Source organism: Topomyia yanbarensis, chromosome 2 (assembly GCF_030247195.1).
Source record: "Topomyia yanbarensis strain Yona2022 chromosome 2, ASM3024719v1, whole genome shotgun sequence".
Taxonomy (NCBI): domain Eukaryota; kingdom Metazoa; phylum Arthropoda; class Insecta; order Diptera; family Culicidae; genus Topomyia; species Topomyia yanbarensis.
This window is the reverse complement of record NC_080671.1, coordinates 25,164,566-25,188,300: the sequence shown is the minus strand read 5'-3', so window position 1 is coordinate 25,188,300 and position 23,735 is coordinate 25,164,566. Positions and strand designations below refer to the sequence as shown.

Sequence of the window (23,735 nt, the reverse complement as noted above, 5' to 3'; positions counted from 1 at the left end):
CATATACTATACAATAATACAAAAATAACCTTGGAACAAAATTATAAGGTGAATTTTTTTACTTTTTTCCGCCTCGGCATCACTGTGCGGCGCTGGCTTAGCCCTGTCACTAAGTTAGTGTCGGATTCTGATGAGACGAAGTCGAGACGCACATTTCACAACTAATTTAAGTATCTTAATTTGAACCACCCTAGTTAGACCGTACCAACAATTCACTCCAACAGCATGCAATTCATTCACATGTGACTCGGCTTGAAAGGGGAAATCATTAATGAACACCCGGCTTGTATTATTGTTTTTGTTAGATCGAATCAAACGTACGCCGAACCGTCGCCGCCGCCATCAGAGCGCTCCAAGAGCGAGAGAGAACGGTCCAACAGCGCGAAACTGAGCACGCGGCTGCCGCGATGCTATTTCAAGCTGAACAGCAGAGTCCGGGAGTTTCATTTAGTCTCACGGTGCGTTTCAACAAAACCAGATGGTTTTCTGATCTTATTCGGAGGTAAAGTTTTTCATTTCATTTTCTAGTACGATGTGGGGGTCAATTATACGATCGCTAGGCCGTCGTAGTTGGTGTTGTTTGTTTTCAAATCATCAAATTTTACGACATGATTAAGGAACAATCGGGTGAAAGTGTCTAAAGAACAGCTCAAAACCAATCAGAAGAATGCGCTGCCGAATAAATTCCTCCGTTTAGTGGTCAGAAGTGCTTTGAGTGAGTCAATAAAACAGGTTGAAGCCGGCGGTGGATAGAACATTGCTGGAGGAGAAACGAAAGGGAGGGACACTGCGCAGGGGGATCAGGTGAAGCGAACTCCGAAATGGTTGATTGAAAGCCGAACCGGAAAAGATTACTAATTCTCTTTACGAAAGTTATTCGCGACGCCAAACCAGGCTGAGAGTTTGGGGGTGTCGTGTGGTGAATTCTAATTCTCACTAATCACCTGTGTCTGGAGCGTGGTGCACTTTTTTTGAAACTCAGCAAAACGGGTGTAAGGAATTTTATGAATCGGTGTGTATTTTTCGGTTCTACTCGACTTTCCACCCGACTGTACGCGGTGTGGTACAAAATAAAGCGGTAAATATCAATCTAATTGAGATTCACACAGCTGACGTCATCGATGATCTTCGTTGAGCAGAATGAGAGATAACTTTGTTTTTCGGAGACAGCACTTAAATATCTTGTTAATTGCCCTTGAACCGAATTACTTCTCGGTTGATTAGTTATGCTATATAAATTGTAGGTGATCAGATGCTCCAACAATGAACTTAGACGACACAGTGGAAGTGGTCATCCCACTGGTGAAAACCATCACCAGCCTGTCCTTTCGGAATCTCAGCTACAGCGTGAATCAAAGAGGAAATCAAAAACAGATTCTGAAGAACATCTCCGGGACTTTCGGCTCGGGGCGGCTAACAGCAGTCATCGGACCATCCGGAGGTGGTAAGTCGTCGCTTATGAATGCACTTAGCGGTTTCAGGTAAGTGTCATTTCGTCTCAACATATTCAAATGTGTTATCAAATTCAAATCTTTTAGAACTCAAGGCGTCAAAGGTCGAATTCTAGTCAACAATGAACCGGTGGATCCTCAAAAATACCGTCAGCTGGTAGCTTACACCGCTCAAGATGTGCCGTTACTGCCGAACATCACCGTGCAGGAAACACTCCACTTCGCAGCGGATCTCAAGCTGCCTTCCAGTGTCACCGGAATTCACAAGACCAAGATTGTGAACGACATCGTGGCTCTGCTCGGGCTGGAGAAATGTATTCACAATCAGGTGGAGGTTATATCCGGTGGCGAACGGAAACGTCTTTCGATCGGACTGGAGCTGGTTTCCAACCCGAAGATTATGTTCTTCGATGAGCCAACGAGCGGGTTGGATAGTGTGGCGTCTTATCAGGTTGTTTCCCATCTAAAGGAACTGGCCAAGCAAGGTCGGTGTGTTGTTAGTGCTATTCATCAGCCAAGCTCGGAGTTGCTGGAGCTGTTCGATGACATTTACGTGTTGACTGATGGACGCTGTATGTACCAGGGTACGCTGGTGGAAATGATTCCGACTTTGGCGGAGGCTGGGTTTTTGTGTCCACGATACTATAATCCGGCTGATTTCGGTAAGTGTGATTTTTTGAAGGTACGGTTAGAGTTCGATTCAATCTACGTATGACTTTCTCTCAGTTTGACTATGAGGAAAACGAATTTGTGTTTCGATTTTGTCTCATCAGTATCGGCCTGTCACGATACTGATGAGACAAAATCGAAACACAAATTCGGATAGACTTGGACAGATAGACGCTAAATCAGAAAAGTAGTGTTTCTCATACTTGTAGTGTAGTACCATATTTCTTCCTAAGGCGGAAATTGGAATCAACCCATTTGTGCAATCCCCCACTTAGCTGTCTATAATCACAAGTCAGTCCCATGTGTATAGGAAACCTCAAACAAATATTAAGGGTAGTCTAGTGAGTCAAGTATGCCCCTCATGCACAACTTTAATTAGTCCGGATTTCTTCTTTGAAATATAGTTCTCAATCAGAAGATCACGCGTTACATCGTAGGTACGGAGTTTGCTCTTTAATACCGTAGACAGCATTTTAAAAATGTACTTCATAAAAATTACGAGCTTTTAATAATGCGACAACGCACAGTGGTATCGGACATTGACATTTGCGACAAAACTAAACAGAACAGTGAACAGTCGGTTGTCACGGTAAAGATGGACTTGTCTGTCTATACCAGGGCGCATGCTAGTGAACTCGGGTGATTCGCAGTTATGTTGCCTAAGCTCAACCCTCATTAGCAGAAGACAAAAATTAAGCCCGTACGATATTAAGCCTGTTCTAATGACCCTGCCACTTCTAGTTCTCCGATCTGTTTACTTCACATCCTTGCTCTCACTTGAGTACTATGGCTCTAATTTTCATAGCTTTCCCTAACCAGTAATCTCTAGCTAATTGAATGTCGTTAAAATGTAAAAAAGAAACTTACATAGTCGAAATAAAAAGGAAAAAAGTGAAACAGAAGTATATATCGAGGTACCCCCTTAAAAAGAGTTTTTTACGGTAACTTTTTATTTGAGTTTTGACATTTTTTCAATGCTTTGGGAATTTGTAGATGCTTTAAAAACACATTTTTTGTTATCTTTCAAGCTCTCAATCTCTTCGTTTAAGGAGATTTGATGGTTTCTTGGATTTCCATACTTTAACTTGAAGGGGTTTCAGTTTTCAGTGTAGCAGATGGTAGCAGCTAAACTCATTATAAACTTGTGGCTTTGTTATGGACGAAAGATCGGTGACATATATTACCATCTTGGACTGCCAAAACATAATGAACCGGGTGGGCAGATTGTCCTCCTCAGATCCGCGGGTCAGGTCGCTCTCGTTTCTAATGCAGTTGATGTTGACACTGTGGTGAGGATGAATACGGCACGTAGTGGCACTTTGGTATGGGTCAGGACCGCAAGGCAATTCACGGGACATCTGGGAACGAGAAATATTAATAGGGGAGCTAAATTTGTATATTTATTGCTTTTAGAAAACGGTAGATTTTTTTTTATTTATTAACAGATTAAGGCCGAAGTGGCCTGCGCCGTATACAAAAGATTCCTCCATTCCACTCGGTCCATGGCCGCGCGTCGCCAGCCACGCAGTCTGCGAAGGGTCCGCAAATCGTCTTCCACCTGGTCGATCCATCGATGCGCGCCACGTCTTCTTGTACCGGTCGGATTGCAATTGAGAACCGTTTTCACCGGGCTATTATCCGACATTCTGGTTACGTGCCCGGCCCACCGTAGTCGTCCGATTTTCGCGGTATGACAGATGGGCGGCTCCCCCAACAGCTGATGCAACTCATGGTTCATTCGCCGTCTCCATGTGCCGTCTTCTATCTGCACTCCACCGTAGATGGTACGCAGCACTTTCCGTTCGAAGACACCAAGTGCGCGTTGGTCCTCCACGAGCATGGTCCAGGTCTCGTGCCCGTAGAGAACTACCGGTCTAATCAGCGTCTTGTAGATGGTCAACTTCGTACGACGGCGAACTCTGTTCGACCGAAGTGTCTTGCGGAGGTCAAAGTAAGCACGATTTCCTGCCACGATGCGTCTACGAATCTCTCTGCTGGTATCATTGTCGGCGGTCACCAGTGAGCCCAAGTACACGAACTCTTCAACCACCTCGATTTCGTCGCCACCAATGCAAACTCGAAGCGGGCGGTTCTCATTTTCTTCTCGTGAACCTCTTCCTATCATGTACTTTGTCTTCGACGTGTTGATGGCAAGTCCGACGCGCTTGGCTTCTCTTTTCAGGCTGATGTAGGCTTCCTCCATCTTCTCAAAGTTTCGCGCAATAATATCAACGTCATCGGCGAAGCCAAGTAGCTGAACGGACTTTGTGAAAATCGTACCACTCGTGTCGATCCCTGCTCTTCTTATTACACCTTCCAGCGCGATGTTGAATAACAGACACGAGAGACCATCACCTTGCCGTAACCCTCTGCGTGATTCGAAGGGACTCGAGAGCGTCCCTGAGACACGTACTACGCACATCACCCGATCCATCGTCGTCTTCACTAATCGCGTCAGTTTGTCCGGGAATCCGTACTCGTGCATAATCTGCCATAGCTGATCTCGATCGATAGTGTCGTATGCGGCTTTGAAGTCGATGAACAAATGATGTGTGGGCACATTGTACTCGCGGCATTTCTGCAGTACTTGAAGAAGAGCGAACACCTGGTCCGTGGTAGATCGTTCGCTCATGAAACCCGCCTGGTACTGCCCCACGAACTCTCTTGCAATTGGTGATAGTCGACGGCATAGTGTTTGGGAGTGTACCTTGTAGGCGGCGTTCAGCAGGGTGATTGCTCGGTATTTACAGCAATCCAGCTTGTCGCCCTTTTTGTAGATAGGACACACGACACCTTCCATCCACTCCTCCGGTAAAATCTCCTCCTCCCAAATCTTGGTAATCACCCAGTGCAGCGCTTTAGCCAGTTGCTCGCCACCGTGTTTTAGTAGCTCGCTTGGTATTTGGTCAACCCCAGCGGCTTTATTATTTTTGAGCCGGCTAATCTCCTCCTGGATTTCTTGGAGATCCGGAGCCGGTAGTGTAATGTCTTGCGCGCGTGCTCCCAGGTGCGTTACCGTGCCATCCTCGTCGTCTGCTGCATCGCCGTTCAGGTGTTCTTCGTAGTGCTGCCGCCACCTCTGGATCACCTCACACTGGTCCGTGAGAAGATTCCCGTTTGTATCTCTGCACATGTCGGCCTGTGGTACGTGGCCCCTGCGCGAGCGGTTCAACTTCTCGTAGAATTTCCGTGTGTCTTTAGCGCGGTACAGCTGCTCCATCGCTTCGCGATCTCGGTCTTCCTGCTGGCGCTTTTTGGTCCGGAAAACCGAGTTCTGCCTGTTCCGTGCCTGTTTATATCGCGCCTCGTTCGCCCTCGTGCGGTGTTGCAGCATTCTCGCCCATGCTGCATTCTTCTCTTCGACTAACTGCTCGCATTCGTCGTCGTACCAGTCGCTTCTTCGGTTCGGGCCCACCGTACCTAGTGCAGTGGCTGCGGTGCTACCTATGGCGGATCGGATATCTCTCCAGCCATCTTCAAGGGCAACTGCGCCTAGCTGCTCTTCCGTTGGTAGTGCCACTTCCAACTGCTGCGCGTATTCTTGAGCCACTCTGCCATCTTGTAGCCGCTCGATGTTTAGCCGCGGCGTTCGGCTTCGACGAGAGCTATGCACTGTCGAAAGTTTTGAGCGCAAGCATACTGCAACCAGGTGGTGGTCCGAATCTATATTCGCACTGCGATAAGTGCGGACGTTTGTGATGTCCGAGAAGAATCTACCGTCGATTAGAACGTGGTCGATTTGATTTTTTGTTACTTGGTCCGGTGATCTCCAGGTGACTTTGTGGATATCTTTGCGAGGGAAGAAGGTGCTTCGGATTACCATTCCACGGGAGGCTGCGAAGTTCACACATCGTTGGCCGTTGTCATTTGATACGGAATGCAGGCTGTTAGGCCCGATCACCGGTCTGTACATTGCCTCCCTTCCTACCTGTGCGTTCATGTCGCCGATGACAATTTTCACGTCTCGCAGAGGGCAACCGTCGTATGTCTGCTCCAGCTGCATGTAGAACGCTTCTTTCTCGTCGTCGGGTCTCCCTTCGTGTGGGCAGTGCACGTTGATGATGCTGTAGTTGAAGAAACGGCCTTTGATCCTCAACTTGCACATCCTTGCGTTGATCGGCTGCCACCCGATCAAAACGGTAGATGAGAGACATTTAATGGTTTGTCAGTATATCTCGGATTGGAATACTGGGTGGTCTCCCTCGGACCTGAAGCAAATCCTTCAACTGAGATCTGGCGATACTCAGCACATGCCCAAACAACGTGTTCAATGTCGTGGTAGTGCACAGACTACTCTCCACAAACCCAATACGCCGCAGATGCGCATCTAGCGTGTACTAGTTGTACATGAGCCGAGACATCACACGAATGAAATCACGACCCACGTCCATGCTTCTAAACCTTCGAGGTAATGGAATGTAGCCATCGTTTAAAATTCATTGAAGCGATTTGATTTTTCGTAGATATCACCTTTGATAGCGCCCACCTTAGCTAAAGCGTCAACCTTTTCATTTCCCGGGATCGAACAATGAGAGAGAACCCAAACTAAGGTGATCTTGTAAGACTTTCCAGATAACGCATTCAGGAGCTCCCGTATTTTACCCAGGAAATACGGAGCGTGCTTTCAAGGCTTTATCGAACGGAACGCCTCAATAGAGCTAAGGCTATTCAAAATGATAGGGACCATTCATAAATTAGGTCTATTTACTGTGTTGTTAATAAGCGAAACCATTTCAGATATTGTTTGTTTAACATTCGAACAATTGACATGATCATCAACATGTACCATATCACATATGGTTATAGTACTGGATATTGTTATTTTATAATTAAACCATTCAAATCGTCGTTACTATTGGGGATATTGTAAAACTATTGTTATATTCATTGAATAAAATCAAAGTTCAAATCGTAGGAACAATACAATAGTATCAGCTCTAATGGTTACTATATCCTATACTACTATAATGTGTATCTGAGCCATTTAATTCGACCCAATTGTCGAGCCGAAACAAGATCAATTTCTCAAACGAATTTTGGATACAGGATAGCATTGCGATCGGCCGATACGAATTGTGATCGGAGGCTGGTTTTCCTGGTTTTTCGATGGCAATGACCTTCACTTGAATCCAGTCATGAAGGACAATGTAACTCTCAAGAAACTTATTAAATAAATTAAACATGCGTCTTTGGGCAGAATCTGGCAGATTCTTTGACAAGTTAAATTTGATTCTGTCTGGCCCTGGGGCTCTATTGTTAGATGATAAGAGAGCAAGTGAGAACTCCGCCGTCACAAACGGTGTTCGCGCCCAGTACTCGTTTCGTCTGCACTTGCATCGCGGTACCGAGAATCAAGCCAGCCAATTACTTGTACTCTTCCTCCGGAGGAAGCTCTTGTATTGAGGCAATAGTTTGGGATATCGTGTTCACGTTGCTCTACCAATCAATGTTTCGTGTGAGGTCATACGGGACATTGAGTGTTTTAGATGTTCTTGAACAGTTAGCGATTGAAATAACGATAAGCAAATGGTCACTATCGTGGGGAAAAGGGTAAACTTTCCACCTGCAATGCAACCACTTCAAGCGGTGTCGAGCAAAAAGATAAATCTGGCGCACTTGCGTGCGCTGGTAGGGAAGGAATGTTTAGAAAAGTCATATTGAAGCTGTCGCAAATATCTTGCATTAATATTGATCTGTTATCATCGTGAAGATAACCCCATACCGTACCGTGCGAGTTGAAGTCTTTTAGAGCTAGTCGCGATGCTGGTTGCCATACCGGGGTTCTAGAAGGAATATAGATGGAAGCACTGCAAACGCGTACTTGACAAGCGTCAACTTCAATGCCTGGTGTCGAGGGGAGGTTGATTCGATTGAAAGAATAGCACTTTTTGTTCTCCAAAAGTACCCCTCTTTAAGGATCTTCTCAATCCATCAGGAATCAGAATATATTGGCTCAAATGGCACGTTCCCCGTACATAGTCGGGGATTTGTGCCTAAGTTGAGGTCTATTTCTGAAGTATGCCTTGTTTAACATAATGCAAGTCCGTCACATTTCAGGTTATTTATTAACATTTTGAATCGATTTTCGTGGCTTTTCCTTTGTCGGTTCTCACGGTAAACTTGAGTGATTCGCAGATATGCTGCCTAAGCTTGACCCCTGCCAACAGAAGACAAAAGACTAAAACTGTAAGATTGTAAGCCTGTTTCTAATGACCCTGTCACTTCTAGTTTTGCGATCTGTATACTTATCGTTAAAAGGTGAAAAAGAAAATGTGTCTACATATTAGTCGAAAAAAAAGTTAAGTAAAATGCTTAACTTCACATAAATCACATCTTATGCACTAAATTAGCCATTAACGTCTATTTCTTAAAACATTAGATGATACAGAGAAGTCGAAACATTCATACACACCAACACTACAAATCGCCCTTACGGCTTCATTCTGTCCATAATCAGTACTTAGATAGTCAAGTCTCAAAAAATCCCCGATCTTAAACTTCTAGGGAGCACATTTACATTAATCAGCGAAAATATATTTGTGGCATCTATTTCACCAGTCAGAACTTTTCCTACTAGAACAGCTCTGGATATATTTCACCTTTTTGAAAGATGATCGATGTCAAGCAAACGACAGCGGTCAATGTAAGACAGCAGCTCTAGCGGGATGCGCCATGGCAATGTTTTAAGAGCATATCGGAGAAACCTAGCTTGAATTGATACAATCCTGTTAATCCAGATACTCGCGTACGGATGGATGGAGCGAACAAGAGAGAAATACAGTGCTCTCAGGCAGTATGGATAAATAAACTCATTGGCAATTCTAATGATAGAACCAAGGTTTCGGTTGGCTTTCTCAATGATGTGGGAATAGTGACCTATGAATGTCAATTAAGAATCCAGCTGTACACAAAAGTCCCTGACAACTACTTGAAAGAAGTTGCCCTGAGATAGTATAACACCACAAAATTGGATTTTTTTCACTGAAATTACTGAGCATATGGATACACTGATAGTCAACTGGTTTCGAGTACACCAGTTACAAAATTCATCTAGTCGACGTTGTAGTTCAGTGCAGTCCAATTCAGACGGCACAATGAGAAACAGTTTGAGGTCATCTACATAGATAAGTTTGTATCCTGGTGGACGAACATTACAAGCGTCATTGAAGAACAAGGAGAACAATAAAGGGTCCATAAGTGCGACCCTGATAAATTTTTTAAGCGATGGGACTCGTTATTCCCTAGATTGACAGATCAGGCACGGCCAACAGGGTATGACTTAAGCCACTTAGTGAATTTAAGTGAGGCACCCAGTCTTTCTATCTTCGCCAGTGGGAGAGAGTGATCAAAACGCTCGAACGTTGCTTTGAGATCAGTATAAATAGTATTTACTTACGCTCCGCATTGAATATCTTTAAAGCAATGTGAAGTGGACTGTGCCAAATTCGTAAAGTGGACTGTGCTTATTCGTAGCCTTTTAATTGTTGCTAGCGTATACGAATTCCCGCTTTGTATTAGGATTCCGTCGGTTGGTCTAGTGCCGAAGTGCGGCTGCTCTCAGTCGATTAAGTTCTCGGAGTCGTCGATTGAACCAAAGGGGTTTGGATCTAGGACGCGGTGCAGGAACATATAGTTCAAGCAGTTGTATCAGATTCCATAAGAACATTTACATCGGTTGCACAATTGAGCGAAGCTGCCTAGTCAATCGATTACAGTGGCCAGGAACATCGGTTTTTGAAAAGTTATGCTTCAAATCTTCAAGTATCTCGTCAAAAATAACTTGTCGAGGATAGATTCGCTCAACTAAGAGGGGAGGATCTATTTCAACAAGTGGCTCTTCTGCACGATAAACAAGGGCAGTTCCTGTATACATCTTTATTTATAAGCAGAAGATCCAACGTGCGATTTATTTAGTCTGTTCGTTATTGTACATATTTTCAGCATGTTCCGTAGAGACATCCCGTCTAGTGAACAAATACTAGATCTTGAAAGGGATGAGTCGGAATGGTCGGCGTAAGCATAGCTGACGAAAATTGTTTTCCCTGCAAGACCAGCCTGATTTAAATCTCCAAATAACAAATTAGAAGCTTGGGGTTCTAGTGAATTATCAATGTTAAGTGCGAACTGAATACGATTCAGAATAACGTTTGTGTTATTTGCGGAGTCTGGAGGGAGGTATACGACGCCGACGCATGTGTTAGTTAGTACCATGACTATTAATGTTGACCCAGAGTTGTTCTAGGCTGTTATTATTATTTTTATTCTTTAGACGCTAACCGTTTGGAAACAGCAATGAGTACACCACCGTCCCTTTTTTACCAGCAACGATTGGGTCACGATCGTTACGCTGCAACGAATTGATCTCGTACTTCAGCAGTCGTGAAGTCATCATAATTTGGATTGATTTATTTTTGATTTTTTATTTCGAATAGTTCTGTTTTGAACTATATAACTGGTATACGCTGCCATTAAATTTGTTGCTTCCTTTCAAATACGTTTGGGAGGACATGTTCGGGAGGAACCATTCATAAACCACGTAGACCGAAATTTGAGAATTTTTAACCCCTCTCTCCCCCTAGTAGACCTGAGTAGACTTTTACCAAGCCCCCCCCCCCCACGCCAAAAGTCTACGAAGACTTTTAATTTTTTTTTATTCGCGGGAAATGTGAAATTAGCAAGAAGCACATTATAATGTTCAATTAAAAATTTGCGTTCAGATTTATTTCAAGCTTTTAAAGAAAGGTTTTTCACATTGGTTGTTTGTCTATGACTGATCAAATCAATTAATACCAATTCAAGGTGCTTTCCAATGTTTGTGTAGCGGAATACTTCTTTTCAAGGTTAGTCACTCAAGTATATTTAAAAAGATATATTTTAATAACTATTTCAAATTTTGGCCGAAGTGCGACCTACACCAACAATGCAGAATTGCTTATCACTTTTTGAGCCTTGCTGGTGCATTCAAAATTGTTAAATTATAAGAAACAATTACAATATAATACTGTTGATATGTACTCTCAGCTAGACTAAAATAATAAACCAAACATGCACACAAATTTCACTTTTCGTGAACAAATTTCAATATTTCTAGATAATAAGATAATCTAAATTGCCTTATTTGATTGATTAAGGGAATGAAGCTATTTAAATCTTCCCAAAAATATTTATTTTTCTTATGTAATTATCACCTGCGAGTATTATCGCAAAGTATCAAAGCTTAGCTTCGAATATTTTCGAAGATAAATATAGTAGAACCGGTTTGCGCGGAGCTGCGTAGGGTCAAGACGTAAAATTTAACAGGTGTTTAAAGATTTTGAAATCAGTGTAAATGATTGCAAGAGAAACTGATTAACTGGAGTAAACACTTTGTTGTAGAAGTTTAACTACACTACTGCTTTAACCACCGAAATCAATAAATAAAAAATAAAAAAATGAATCCACTTCTTGTTAAAAATCGGGTGTTTTGTTGTTGCATTGGTGGTTTTAAAGCTTAACTTTCACCATTTTTTAACTTTTTATGGTTCATGCATGTCTGCTAACTAGTGGTGTCTCAGATGATTTCACAGTCAAAATCATCCGTCGAGAGGAATTTTGGGCGATCGTCTTTAGAACTGTCATTTTGTATTATTCTTAGATCAAAACTATATCAAAATATACGCAAGAAACAACAACGTGTGAGGTTGTCCTAATAAAAATCGTGGGTTCTGGGTTAAGTGGTCGCTTAACTAGTAGTTACCTCAATAGTGTACTAGCTTTGAAGTGTCTGCATAAATTCACCTAGCTGAATAGACCGATATTTTGAATACAACTCTCTTTCAATCCCATTTATAATTAGTAATACGAGGATAATAACAAATAAAAGTCTACGTAGACTTTTTCAAAGACTTGCCCCCTCGTAGACAAACGTAGACTTTTGCTAGACTCCCCCGTCCCCCTATGAGTCTACGTGGTTTATGAACGGGATTAGTCTACGAATTCGGACCATATTGAAATGTTTCTTAAAGTGACATGGTAAAATTGTCAAAATAAGAATCTTAGCACAAATATTCTTAAAAATCAACGTAATTCAAAGGGTTAGATAATGGAATTTGGATAGCCAGGTCGGGTTTAGAGCTTTGGCTACATATCAATCCGATTCTAACCTCTTTTATGGTTGTCGGCAAATTCTGCTGTATCTATCAAAGCTGTTGTGCCGGGGTATATGGCAAGCTAATAGGGGAGCTGCCTCTTGCTTCATAGGTCCTAAGTCATACTTTGGATTTGGACCTTAAATGGAAGCTCGAGGACTGGGAGCAAGGAATGAAGGGCAAACACTTTGAATCTCTATTTATTTTTGGACCTCATAATTGCCTAAAAAGTCAAGTAAAAGACAGTCGTGTCATCATTCATTTATATGTTTCAATTAAACCAAATAAAAAATAAAAGCGCTTGTTGTAGTCCTGTCGCTTGCTAAAAAAAATACTCAAACAAACTCACTGGTTGATCACGTGCTCTAGAGTTGGAAAGATGCAGCTGCACCGTAGCTTTTAAACTGCAACCTCCGGAGCCTAAGGACACCACTTATGTTTGTCATTGCCGTAGGCGCATTTATGTCGGCAAGTTGGTAAATGCGGTTGCTCGTTAACGTATTCAGCATCTTGATTATCCTTCAGATTTCAGTTCGGACACTTTTGCTTCAAAACTGCTGCTGTTAACAGGACTATTATCAATACTATTATCAATTTCGTTCTCACTCGCCTTGCCACTGAATAATCCAGAATTTTGATGATCCAACCCAGGCCCGTAGCTAGGATTTTGTTTCGGGAGGGGCTTAAAATTATTGCATAAATGTATTAATTCTGATGACTTGAGATATTTACTGGAAACTGAACGTAATTATGAAAAGTTCTTAGCGAAAACAATTCCAAGTTAGAAATTTCTCTAGTTACAACAATGAATATTCAAGAGTTCAAAGTATTTAGGGCTGCTTAAAAATACTACGCATTCTAGACTACACGTTTACAAGATGTAGAAGACGCTAAATTGGAATGAGTAGAAAAATATCCAAAAGCCCGTCTGACGAAACTTTACACGCATTTGCTAATCAGGAGAACGAAACCAACCTCAAGGTTCTCTCCATGGATAGGAATATATCAGTGTGCAATCCAAGTTTACCGTTGCAAAGAATGTCCGAACAAAGTGAATGTCGAAATTTGCTTCAAATCTTCTGATAAGGCAAGGGATTTGTAGATGCGGAAAATAGGTTCAACTCCTATTTTCATGATCAGGCATCTTGCTACTATTACTAGTTCTGTGACTTCATCCGAAGTTTGCGTTAGCTCAACTTTATGAAATTTTCAATTTAAATGATACTGAACATGTCGTAATCATAACAATCCTTAGAAAAACACATGTTGTTTCATTTGACTCTCGTGGGGAATGGGTTAAAGACTATCTTCGGAAATGGCAGCCCTAAGTTTGCGCCGCTAAAACAACAAAAATGATCCATAAAAAATTGAAAAACGATCCATAAAAAGTTGTCCATGTTCCATAAAACAAAACTGAAAATCCATAAAAAAGTGTGAATGATCCATAAAAAAGGGTGATTTGATCCATAGCTTATGTAAAATTGAACCATAAAATAATCGCAAAAGAGCACTAAAATAGTAATAAAAGAGCAATTAAAATCAACCAATGCCCCATAAAAATATTGGAAATGTTCCATAAAATGATACATTTTGCGCCATAAATTAACTGACATTGATCCATAGAATATTAACAATGTACATTAAAACACGTCGATATGTTCCATAATATCGACAAAAGTGTTCCACGGTATTACAAAATGGAGCAATAAAATGTCAGAAAAAGTTCCATAAATTTGATGAAAATGTTTGCTAAATAATTTTTCTTGGTCCATAGAAGATGTAAAAATGAACATTAGAAATGATTCATATATCGAACGTTAAATTATGGTTCAAGGATATTTACAAAACGATCCATAAGAAAATAAAATGTTAAACGATCCATTAATATGTGCTTATGCACCAGAAAAATTAAATTTAATGAATTCATGCGAAATTTTTGCTATTCGAACTAATAATAAAGTTTATTACATTTGGTTGTAATGTCAAACTACAACAAACAATGCATACATTATAGTTAAACTTCAGCTTCCGTACCCAACTAGTCAGCTAACTGACCTTAGCTAACCTGAAATCATTATGACAACTCTTTAAACGTCAGGGTATTTATGATATTAGAGCGCTGAGTGTTATTAGACCACCTATACAGGCTGGCATGAGTCGCAAATACTATCTGAATAACTATCTGAAGCGAAAACGGACACTTTATACACGAACACTGACTAATGTGGCTACGCCACATCGCTTTCTTGTGCACTGTCCGACTTCGCTGCCGCTCAGTCGGCTTTTAACTAGCTATAGCCCCTATGTTTAAGTAAACCGGGCAAACGAGAGGACAACAGGTTTGCCTACAATTCCAGCTACGGGTTAATCAATGCCTCGTCCAACGGATCCTCAGCGGCTTTGCGCTGCTTCGGATCCTTGGCCTCGGATATGCGGCCAAGCCGCATCACACTAGCTCCCAGTATAAGCTCACTTGTTAAAACACTGTCATTGTTATGAGAATTATTAAGCACAACTTTTTTTTAAGTTTACCATAAAATTTCGCATGAATTCATTAAATTTATTTTTTCTAAAGCATAAGCACATATTAATGGGTCGTTTTACATTTTCTTTTCTTATGGATCGTTTTGTAAATATCCATGAATCATAATTTCGTTCGATATATGAATCATTTCTAATGTTCATTTTTACATCTTCTATGGACCAAGAAAAATTATTTAGCAAACATTTTCATCAAATTTATGGAACTTTTTCTGACATTTTATTGCTCCATTTTGTAATACCGTGGAACATTTTTGTCGGTATTATGGAACATATCGACGTGTTTTAATGTACATTGTTAATATTCTATGGATCAATGTCAGTTAATTTATGGCGCAAAATGTATCATTTTATGGAACATTTCCAATATTTTTATGGGGCATTGGTTCATTTTAATTGCTCTTTTATTACTATTTTAGTGCTCTTTTGAGACCATTTTATGGTTCAATTTTACCAAATCTATGGATCAAATCACCCTTTTTTATGGATCATTCTCACAGTTTTATGGATTTTCAGTTTTGTTTTATGGAACATTGACAACTTTTTTATGGATCGTTTTACAATTCTTTATGGATTATTTTAAATATTTTATATGCAAAAGTACATTTTCCCCTTCGGAAATATTATCAGGCAACTGAGAATAACTATCTATTTATCTATTTAAGTAGATTCTTTTAGGCACTTTTTATATAATTGGACGTACGAAATAAAAATATTGTAGACTGCTTTTCCTAGATCCCTGAAACTGTAGAAAAAGTCAAAATGTGAAGTGAGTGCAAAAAACTACTGATTTCACTACAAAGCAAGAATAAGAATCGTAGCTCTATTGACTTTCAGCAATCTTGCAAAACCGTTGGAACTTGAGAAGACTACCTAGATTAAGCAAATATTATATTTGAACAATTGAAGGTTTTATTTCGGAATTCATGGGATTTTGGATAATGTAAAATATATATTTCATTGATTTAATCAACTAATGGAAACTACCCAGAATTTAATCTACTGAGCGAAACTGCTCAGAACTTGTTCACTAATCGAAAGAAAATTGCTCAGCACTGATTAGTGAATGCTTCTAATTTACGTAAAATGTGGTAAATATAACATTGATGACACGACCAAAATAACTAGAAACTATAAACATAGGTGAGCTTAATAATTTCAGCATCACTTGCTTCCGACACATGGAAGGGAACACATAGCACTTACCGAATTTGCTTTGTTTTAGAGTTATCTGTTTTTAAATTACAGCAAATTATCCGTTTCCTGTGAAAAAATTGCAAAACTTCTTGTCAATTCGTTAAATAAATATGTGGACACTAATCTGCTCAATAATAAAACTATTTGGGAAAAAATTTCAATTAAAATTGTTGCACCTAACGCATCAAAGTTGTACGGATAACGAAGACGAAATGAGAAGATCAGAGCGCAATTCCGAAAGCACTCGTGTTGAGTGAATAGAAAAGATCGAAGAGTGATTTTGAATCGATTTCGATTGGTTGATTTTTTTTTCCTCTCTTTTCTCTCTTATTTAAGATTATCTTTCTCATTTTATTCCATGACGAGCAAAAACAGAACGCAAGACTGTCACATACTGAAGACATGAAATCGAAACACTTATCCCAATTTATTGGCTTATAGATTCAATCAGTCCCAACGTTTTAGTCGCTCTTCGTAATTGCCTATTGTTTACCACTTTTTGACCCGTTCACTTTTAAAAGAAATTTCTTTTAACGTTTGTTGCAGATATTACGGATTTACGGATAACAGTTTATTAGTACGGAACGAATTCCTCGTAATAGTGAAATGAAGCGTCAATAAAAATAAGCACATATGTAATTTTTTACATTCATGAAAAAAAAAACAGGGAAAAAGTTATTAGCAAACAAATGCGGAAAGAAAAATCGGCCAATCAAGCCCATGGCTGGGGTAAACACGTCAAATGTATCAGTGGAAAGCTTTTAATTCAAAAAAACATCGTTTTTTTCGTATAAAAAAAATCCACTCTTTACTTTTTAACCTTTTTGAACGTAGTTTTGGCAGTTTTAGTGAACTTTTTACCAGCTATCGCTGATTTTTTCCTCCACCAGCGTGCGGTTACGTTTGATTTCATATTTCTGCTCCTCCAATACAGCTTTTATTGGGGAATCGGTTAAATTTTGAGTCAATCGGCGTTTACGACCTTGCCACTTCTTCGAATCAGATCGTGCACTCGCCTTGGGAAGAGGTCTGACGTCTTTAGAGAGGCTTACATCTGCAGCAGATTCTATGCTAATGGACGAGTTTTGCTCGGGGTTGGGTCGATCTGTTACAAATCATGTCAGAAACTCCTCAGGAGGAAAAATTTCAAGATAGTTGGGCCCCACGCCAGACTCTGAAAGTAGCTTGGCATTTAATTCATAAAATATCGGAATCAACTTTTTTATAAACAATTTCCGACTTTTAGTGATTCTAATCTCTTATTTCTCTTTGTTAATCATTTTAAATTATTTTTATTACTTATTTCTCGTGTATATTTTTCCTTATAATCATCAATATTAGCATAATATCAAATTTTTCTTTGAAAAAGGTTGGCATTTCACAAATATCAAAGTGCACATTACTCTACACTAAATTTACAACTCGGCCAACCTACCCCAATGTATATTTTTGAGAACCATCACGATTTACACAAACAAATATAAGATTACACTGGTAACCGTTATACCATTTTGTTGGGTTTTGAATACCCTTTCCAGCAGTACAAAGTTATTGGAAATCGGATGTAAATTGATTCGCGTTACACATATTATTTTTCAGAAACAGAAATTTACTCACCAGCGCCGAAAAAAGAATAAACGTGCTCCTGTACAAACGACAGCACCAAAACACTTGAAATTACGTCGGTACATTGTTGACCTAATAACCCAAAAAATCACTAGAGATTTCGCTACTGCGCATAGTAGCCTTTTCATAAAAGGCACTTGGTCAATCTGCCCCTTCGGCCAACCAGCTCCGGTCACCCCTATTGCGTTAAAATGATGCGAAACAAAAACTGCCTTCTCGGATGAATAGTTCTCACACAAATTGAAATATTTTTTGTGTAGCACAGTACAAAGTACAGAGTGCACAGTGTGCACTTACCTAATACAGAAATTCAAAATTTGTGCAATTCAAAAACTTATCATTTAAAAATAACAAAAGGGGTCGTGGGTCTTTTATTTATTTCCTTATGTAAACAATAGAAATATAACGAGTTAAAATGGTTGTCTGGCAGATCTCGCGCAAGCGCTTAGCCATTGCACGTGGAAACCTGTTTACGAGGCGAGGAAATATTTTTTTTCCTCGCCAACCATGTTTTAGGAGGGGGGAATGTTCACTTCTATCTCGCTATTGAACATTTGCGTGTCATCATCGTAGTTGCTGCCTTTATGTTCGCGAATATCTGATTTCTTCCTTGCTTCTCGCGCTCAATAATTGCCCTTCCGAATGGATTCCATTTCTTCCAAAAGTGACATTAATCTGCGAGTAAGCGGTATCCGATTTTGTAGCGGAACATTAATTTTCTCTTCGTCCGTATATGGAAGGATCATATTTATAGCATTGTCACACACAACCATGTGTTTTAAGTTGTTCGAAATGAATGGTTTCGTCTGGGCTAATTTGTTGAGCGGTAAATGCCTGACATGGTAGAACTCGATAAAGGCGGCTTCCGGAAGTTTAACCTCCATTTACACCCTCAGGAAATGTTCCACATTATGAATGTTCTGTCCTATGCGAATCATCAATAATTTTATAATCATCGTATTGGGCTGGAACACCACTTGTTGCTGCTGCTACTCACTGATCTCGGCAGATTACTACAGCAACAATTATAGTAACAGTTTCTTTTATTCTTCAGACAAGGTACACCATATAAAAGTTACTATTTTTGTCGTTCGCTTCGCACTGGCTCGAGCAAAAGAATAAAGCACACTGAATTTCAATAATTTTTTATGCCAATGTACAATTTAAGTACTTTCTAAATTAATATGTGTGAGCAGTTTTCAAAAAACATTTCAATACGAAAAATTGCGTTTTTCGACAATCATTAAAAATTATCTCTGACAGCACTGTTTCAGTGGAATAGAATAAGACTAATTGTAATAACATCAGTTCTATTCATAATACTATTAACTATTAGTGCTCATATGAAAGGTAATATTCCCAGGTATTAGCCTTATTAGGTTTTGTTAGCAAAACTTCGGTTGTTGTGCATCGATATGAAATATTATAATGATGAATTTAAGGTAATTGAATTCACTTTCGATCGTTAGAACATTTTGTTGCAGTGCGGCTACTGGTTCTGGTGTTATTTACGAATTTATTTAACTTTTTCTTAATTTTTCGTCATTTTTTGAATAAAAATGAGCGTTTGGTCAATATTTTGGGCAAGATAAAGCGATCCTAAAAATTATAATTTTATGGGAAATTGAAGCCTGCTAATAATCAATGAAAATAAGCACTTATTGGGTTAAATCGGATGGAAATTGTTAAAGTTATTCAATTTTTGTAGAATGGAGATTTTTGAGTTTCTCTGGGTCAACTTATTGAACCGTCTCGATTTCAATTTTTTCTAGGGTTTTTTTCATATTATATGAGGGATTCTCTGTCAGAATCCTGTTAAACATGTAAATTGAAGAATTTTGAGAGAATTTAATGTGGGGTAATATTCGAAATCGTTTATCCAAAATGCTTCATGACTTCTGGAGTAATGTTATTAAAAATTCGGCATTAAAAAATACGCATAATATTTACATGTGTGATACAGAATCGTATATGCTCAAAATACGTTGTAAACTACACGCTCCACAACGCCTTGATACACACATCGGAAGCTTATGACGGTGCAAAATGTTAAATTCGGACGCTAGCTTCACGAATGATGACTTATCCACCGAATTCGTCACGTTTTGTTCTACTAACAATTTATTTTCCGTTATTAAAACGTCTTGAAGTTCATAATTTGAAATTATATTGTATTCACATTGGCTTCCACGATGTATCGATTTTACTGTACTGGTTCACAAAACTTCAATATATTACAATATATTGCGTAAAACATCTAATTGTAATTACAAAATATTCTACGTTCTTCAAATTATTCTGAAGATCCGATTTTGAGATTTTAAACCTAAAATAAGTCTTGTTCGATGTCTTACATAATTTTAAAACACGAATTAAAACAAACTAAAAGTTTTACATATTATTAATTTTATAATACTTGACGTATGTATCACATATTTCTACGGATTCGTATAGTTTGTATTAACATTGTACAAAACCCAGTTGAACAGTTAGCGGTTCAAAAAACGAATTCTATGACATGCGAGGATTTAGTTTACAACGAAATTTGTATCATAAGAGTGTTATTTTATGTAATACACTTGTGAATATTACAAGCAGTATTGCATACCAATCATTCGATGACTTATAATTTCATTGAACCTGAAATTATTGTTATTATAAGTCTTGAATCATTTGAATATACGAGTTCGAATATGACCTCACATTAAAGTCTTTCAAAATTCTTCCATTTACTTGTTTAACAGAATTCTGACATATATTATATTATGAAACAAGTCCAAGAAAAAAAATGGAATCGAGACGGTTCAATAAGTTGACCCAGAGAAACACAAAAATCTCCATTCTTCAAAAAATGGAATGATTTTCGAAATTTTCATCCGATTAAAACTAAGTGCTTATTTTCATTGGTTATTAGTAGGCTTTAATTTTCCATAAAAATATATTTTTTAGGAATGCCCAAAATATTGACCAAACGCTCATTTTTCTTCAAAAAATGACGAAAAATTAAGAAAAAGTTCAATAGATTCGTAAATAACGCCAGAACCAGTAGTCGCATTAAAACAAAACGTTCTAACGATCGAAAGCGCATTCAATTACCTTTAACCCATTCATGCCCATGTTGTTTGTGGACAACAACGTTTTTAAACAGATATAACTTATGATTGAGGCGAGATTTGCTCACAAAAACAAGTAAGCCTCATTAATGTGATTATGGACTTTAATTTGAGTATTAACAGTTACAAGGATCAGCTCTAGAACTGAAGTTATTGCAATTAGTCTTATTGGATTCCGAAGGAGCAGTGCTGCCAGAGACAGTTTACGTTGACGACGGAAAATGATTTTTTAATATATCTTCGTTACGATGCAATATTATTGAAAATTGATAAAACTTATCAATTTGGACGGTCGTTGGCTACGTTTTCCACGTAATTGGACTATTGTAATTATTCTAGAAGAATTGTATTGAGCATTAGAAGGTAAAAATTGACCAGCTTCTAGCACTGCCATGGAAGCACCTATCTTTATGAAAATAGGCTTTTCGTGTTTCTTGACCCCACCGTTTTCAAGGAAAAATAGTTTTGAAATCCTACATGCACTAGAAAAAAGTTGGGCATGAAAGGGTTAATTCAACATTGTAATATTTCATATCGATGCACTACAACCGAAGAATTTGGATTTTACTGAACCCACTTTTTATTTTACAGGTGAAATTCATTTTTATACTGTAACACGAAAACTGTTCTACTGTAAATTTTTTGGACCTCATTTTTGGATTCAGCACGAAATTTTACATCAGAAATGGTGCTCGAATATTGAAGTTCCGATTTTTATTTCTATTTTGTAAACTAGTGTTATGAATAATGACATAAGGTAAAGTGCCTATTTTCACCATACTAAGCAGGGTGCCTCACTAATTCATTAATTTCTCGGCCTACAATCAATGGAATGCGAAAAAATTTACATCAACAGATTTGCTTCGTTGTTAAGAACCAACATAATAACACAAATGCGCTGAAAACAGTGAATTTCTTGTATTTGAGCGCAACGAAAACTCGAATCGAGTGCCCCTATTGTTGCGCTACCATTTGACTCAATGCGTTGAACAAAGATGGCGGACACTGCTCTAGTCAACGGCTTCAAATGGGTAGGGTGATAATAGAAACATGACGAAAATGGGCTCAACACCATACTCGTTAAAATATCTTTTCTGGTTGCTTCACATTGTTTTCCATACCAAAAAGTTGGTAACGCTTATTGGCACATTTGTGATAGCTGCAGGATGACATCGTGTTAGTCGTTAGTACCCCAGTCTGAGTTGTAGTGGTATTGTTGTTTTCCTGACACTGTATGTATGTATGTATATACCTATGCCGTTTTTGTTTGACCCCGAAACAGAGTCCTGACTCATTTTCGCCACCAGCAAAAACGAAATTAGTTTACCGGATAAATCAAATAAAGCTGAAACATAAGTTCAAATACCATCAATTTAAAGCAATCATCATGCCATTGCATAAGTTATAGAATTCTATGATTAATTTAACGATAACTTCCCATTCCAGCACTCAAAATTGCCTCAACAGTAGAATCCGATCCGGATAAAACCAGCCAACTAATGAAACGCATGGAATCCGCTACCAACGAACAGCTGAACGGTGAGTGTCACCTCCTACCTTACCAACCTTTGCCACACACGAAAGAGAACGGTTTCAATGCGCCTCAATGCACACTCTCCCGCACTCCTTAGTTATACTAGCATTCATTGCGAAACGCTTCTATCCGCAGGCACTCACGACGAACAGCACGATGGCGCCAACCTACTAAACGAACGAGGCAAGGGTTCGAGTCGACAATATCCAATCTCACAGTTTCGGCAATTTCTGATCCTAACCCGCCGGACGGCACTGGGAACGCTAAGGAATCTCAAACTGACCAGACTGCGCCTAATGGGTCACATTCTGTTCGGAACGATTATCGGAGCGGTTTTCTACGACGTAGGCGACAATGGAGCCAAGGTGCTATCGAACGTTGGCTGTCTGATGATGATGCTTATGTTTATAGTTTTTTCCAACGCAATGACCGTGGTGCTAACGTGTGAGTAGGTTTAATTAATGCTGAATGGCGATTGATTATTGATTTTTTTTAATTTCAAACAATTTCAGTCCCACTTGAAATGTCGGTTTTTATTCGAGAGCATAAAAGCAACTGCTACTCTACGGTGGCCTACTTCTGTTCGAAGATCGTCGCTGATTTTCCGCTGATGTTAAGCGCTGTTACCTGCTTTCAGCTTATAGCCTACTACCTTACGGGACAGTTGAACGAAACCAACAGGGTGGTAATGTTTTGGGGCATTTGTGCTCTAATGGGATGGACCGCGCAGATGTATGGGATGGTCGCGGGGAGTATTTTCGCGGTGGATATTAGTCCTTTCGCCGTGCCCAGTACGGTTGTTCCGATGATTTTGTTCAGTGGGTTTTTCATTCGCTACAGTGAGTTGTTGAGTGTGTTTAAACCGTTGACGTATGTGTCTCCCTTTCGCTATGGATTCGAAGGGCTGGCACTGGCCACCTACGGGTTCAATCGGACCGAGATCGGATGTGAGGAAATGTTCTGTTACTATCGGAAAAGTGCAAAGGTTCTGCAAATGTTGGAGGTCGACAGAAGCAATTACTGGATAGATGTCGCCGGGCTGGGAGTGTGGATTTTTGTACTGCACGTTTCCTTGTATGTAAGTTTACGATGTAAATTGCGATGGAACAAATGACTTTTAATGGTTCTGTGAATGCATGTGAGTTGTTTCGTTTACGACCTGTACGGTGAAGAATTCCTTAAGGTGGCAAATTATCTCATTGGTAAGTAGCGATCTAATTACTGGGTATGTTGTAAATATTATTAGTTTAAATTGAAGGTTAAATAGGATGGTTCTGTAATGAACCTATTCGTAGTGATTTTAATGTTTGAAATCGATGGCATAAACACTGCACAACAATAAATTACACCATTTACCTCGACTAATTACCAGTCTTTGAAAGCCTGCTTATTTTGGTTTAAAACGTTGCAATCAATCTTAAATGTGTGTTTTTTTATGATGGAGACTCTAATCATCATAGCCAAAGCCTCGTTTTTG

General features: G+C 39.4%; 1 protein-coding gene across 2 annotated transcripts; it reads left to right on the top strand.

Moving 5' to 3' along the window:
- Nucleotides 1–458: 458 nt before the first annotated feature.
- Nucleotides 459–23,395, top strand: LOC131681823 (ATP-binding cassette sub-family G member 1-like). 2 transcript variants are annotated; one of them, XM_058962881.1, is made up of 6 exons: nucleotides 459–502; nucleotides 1,245–1,481; nucleotides 1,539–2,113; nucleotides 22,171–22,263; nucleotides 22,394–22,702; nucleotides 22,771–23,395. In XM_058962881.1, exons 2-6 carry the CDS (start codon nucleotides 1,264–1,266, stop codon nucleotides 23,370–23,372), a joined length of 1,797 nt encoding a protein of 598 aa, XP_058818864.1. In that variant the 5' UTR covers nucleotides 459–502; nucleotides 1,245–1,263; the 3' UTR covers nucleotides 23,373–23,395. The 2 variants fall into 2 exon arrangements, with proteins under 2 accessions (XP_058818864.1, XP_058818863.1); XM_058962880.1 differs by lacking the exon at nucleotides 459–502 and adding an exon at nucleotides 537–1,078.
- Nucleotides 23,396–23,735: the final 340 nt, after the last annotated feature.

What these genes read in the sequence shown, in the direction of transcription:
- LOC131681823 (XM_058962881.1), top strand. Translation starts at nt 1,264, where the DNA reads ATGAACTTAGACGACACAGTGGAAGTGGTCATCCCACTGGTGAAAACC. An exon ending in CTATAATCCGGCTGATTTCG is followed by an intron (nt 2,114 to 22,170) that starts GTAAGTGTGATT and finishes TTCCCATTCCAG; the next exon opens with CACTCAAAATTGCCTCAACA. An exon ending in AATGACCGTGGTGCTAACGT is followed by an intron (nt 22,703 to 22,770) that starts GTGAGTAGGTTT and finishes AAACAATTTCAG; the next exon opens with TCCCACTTGAAATGTCGGTT.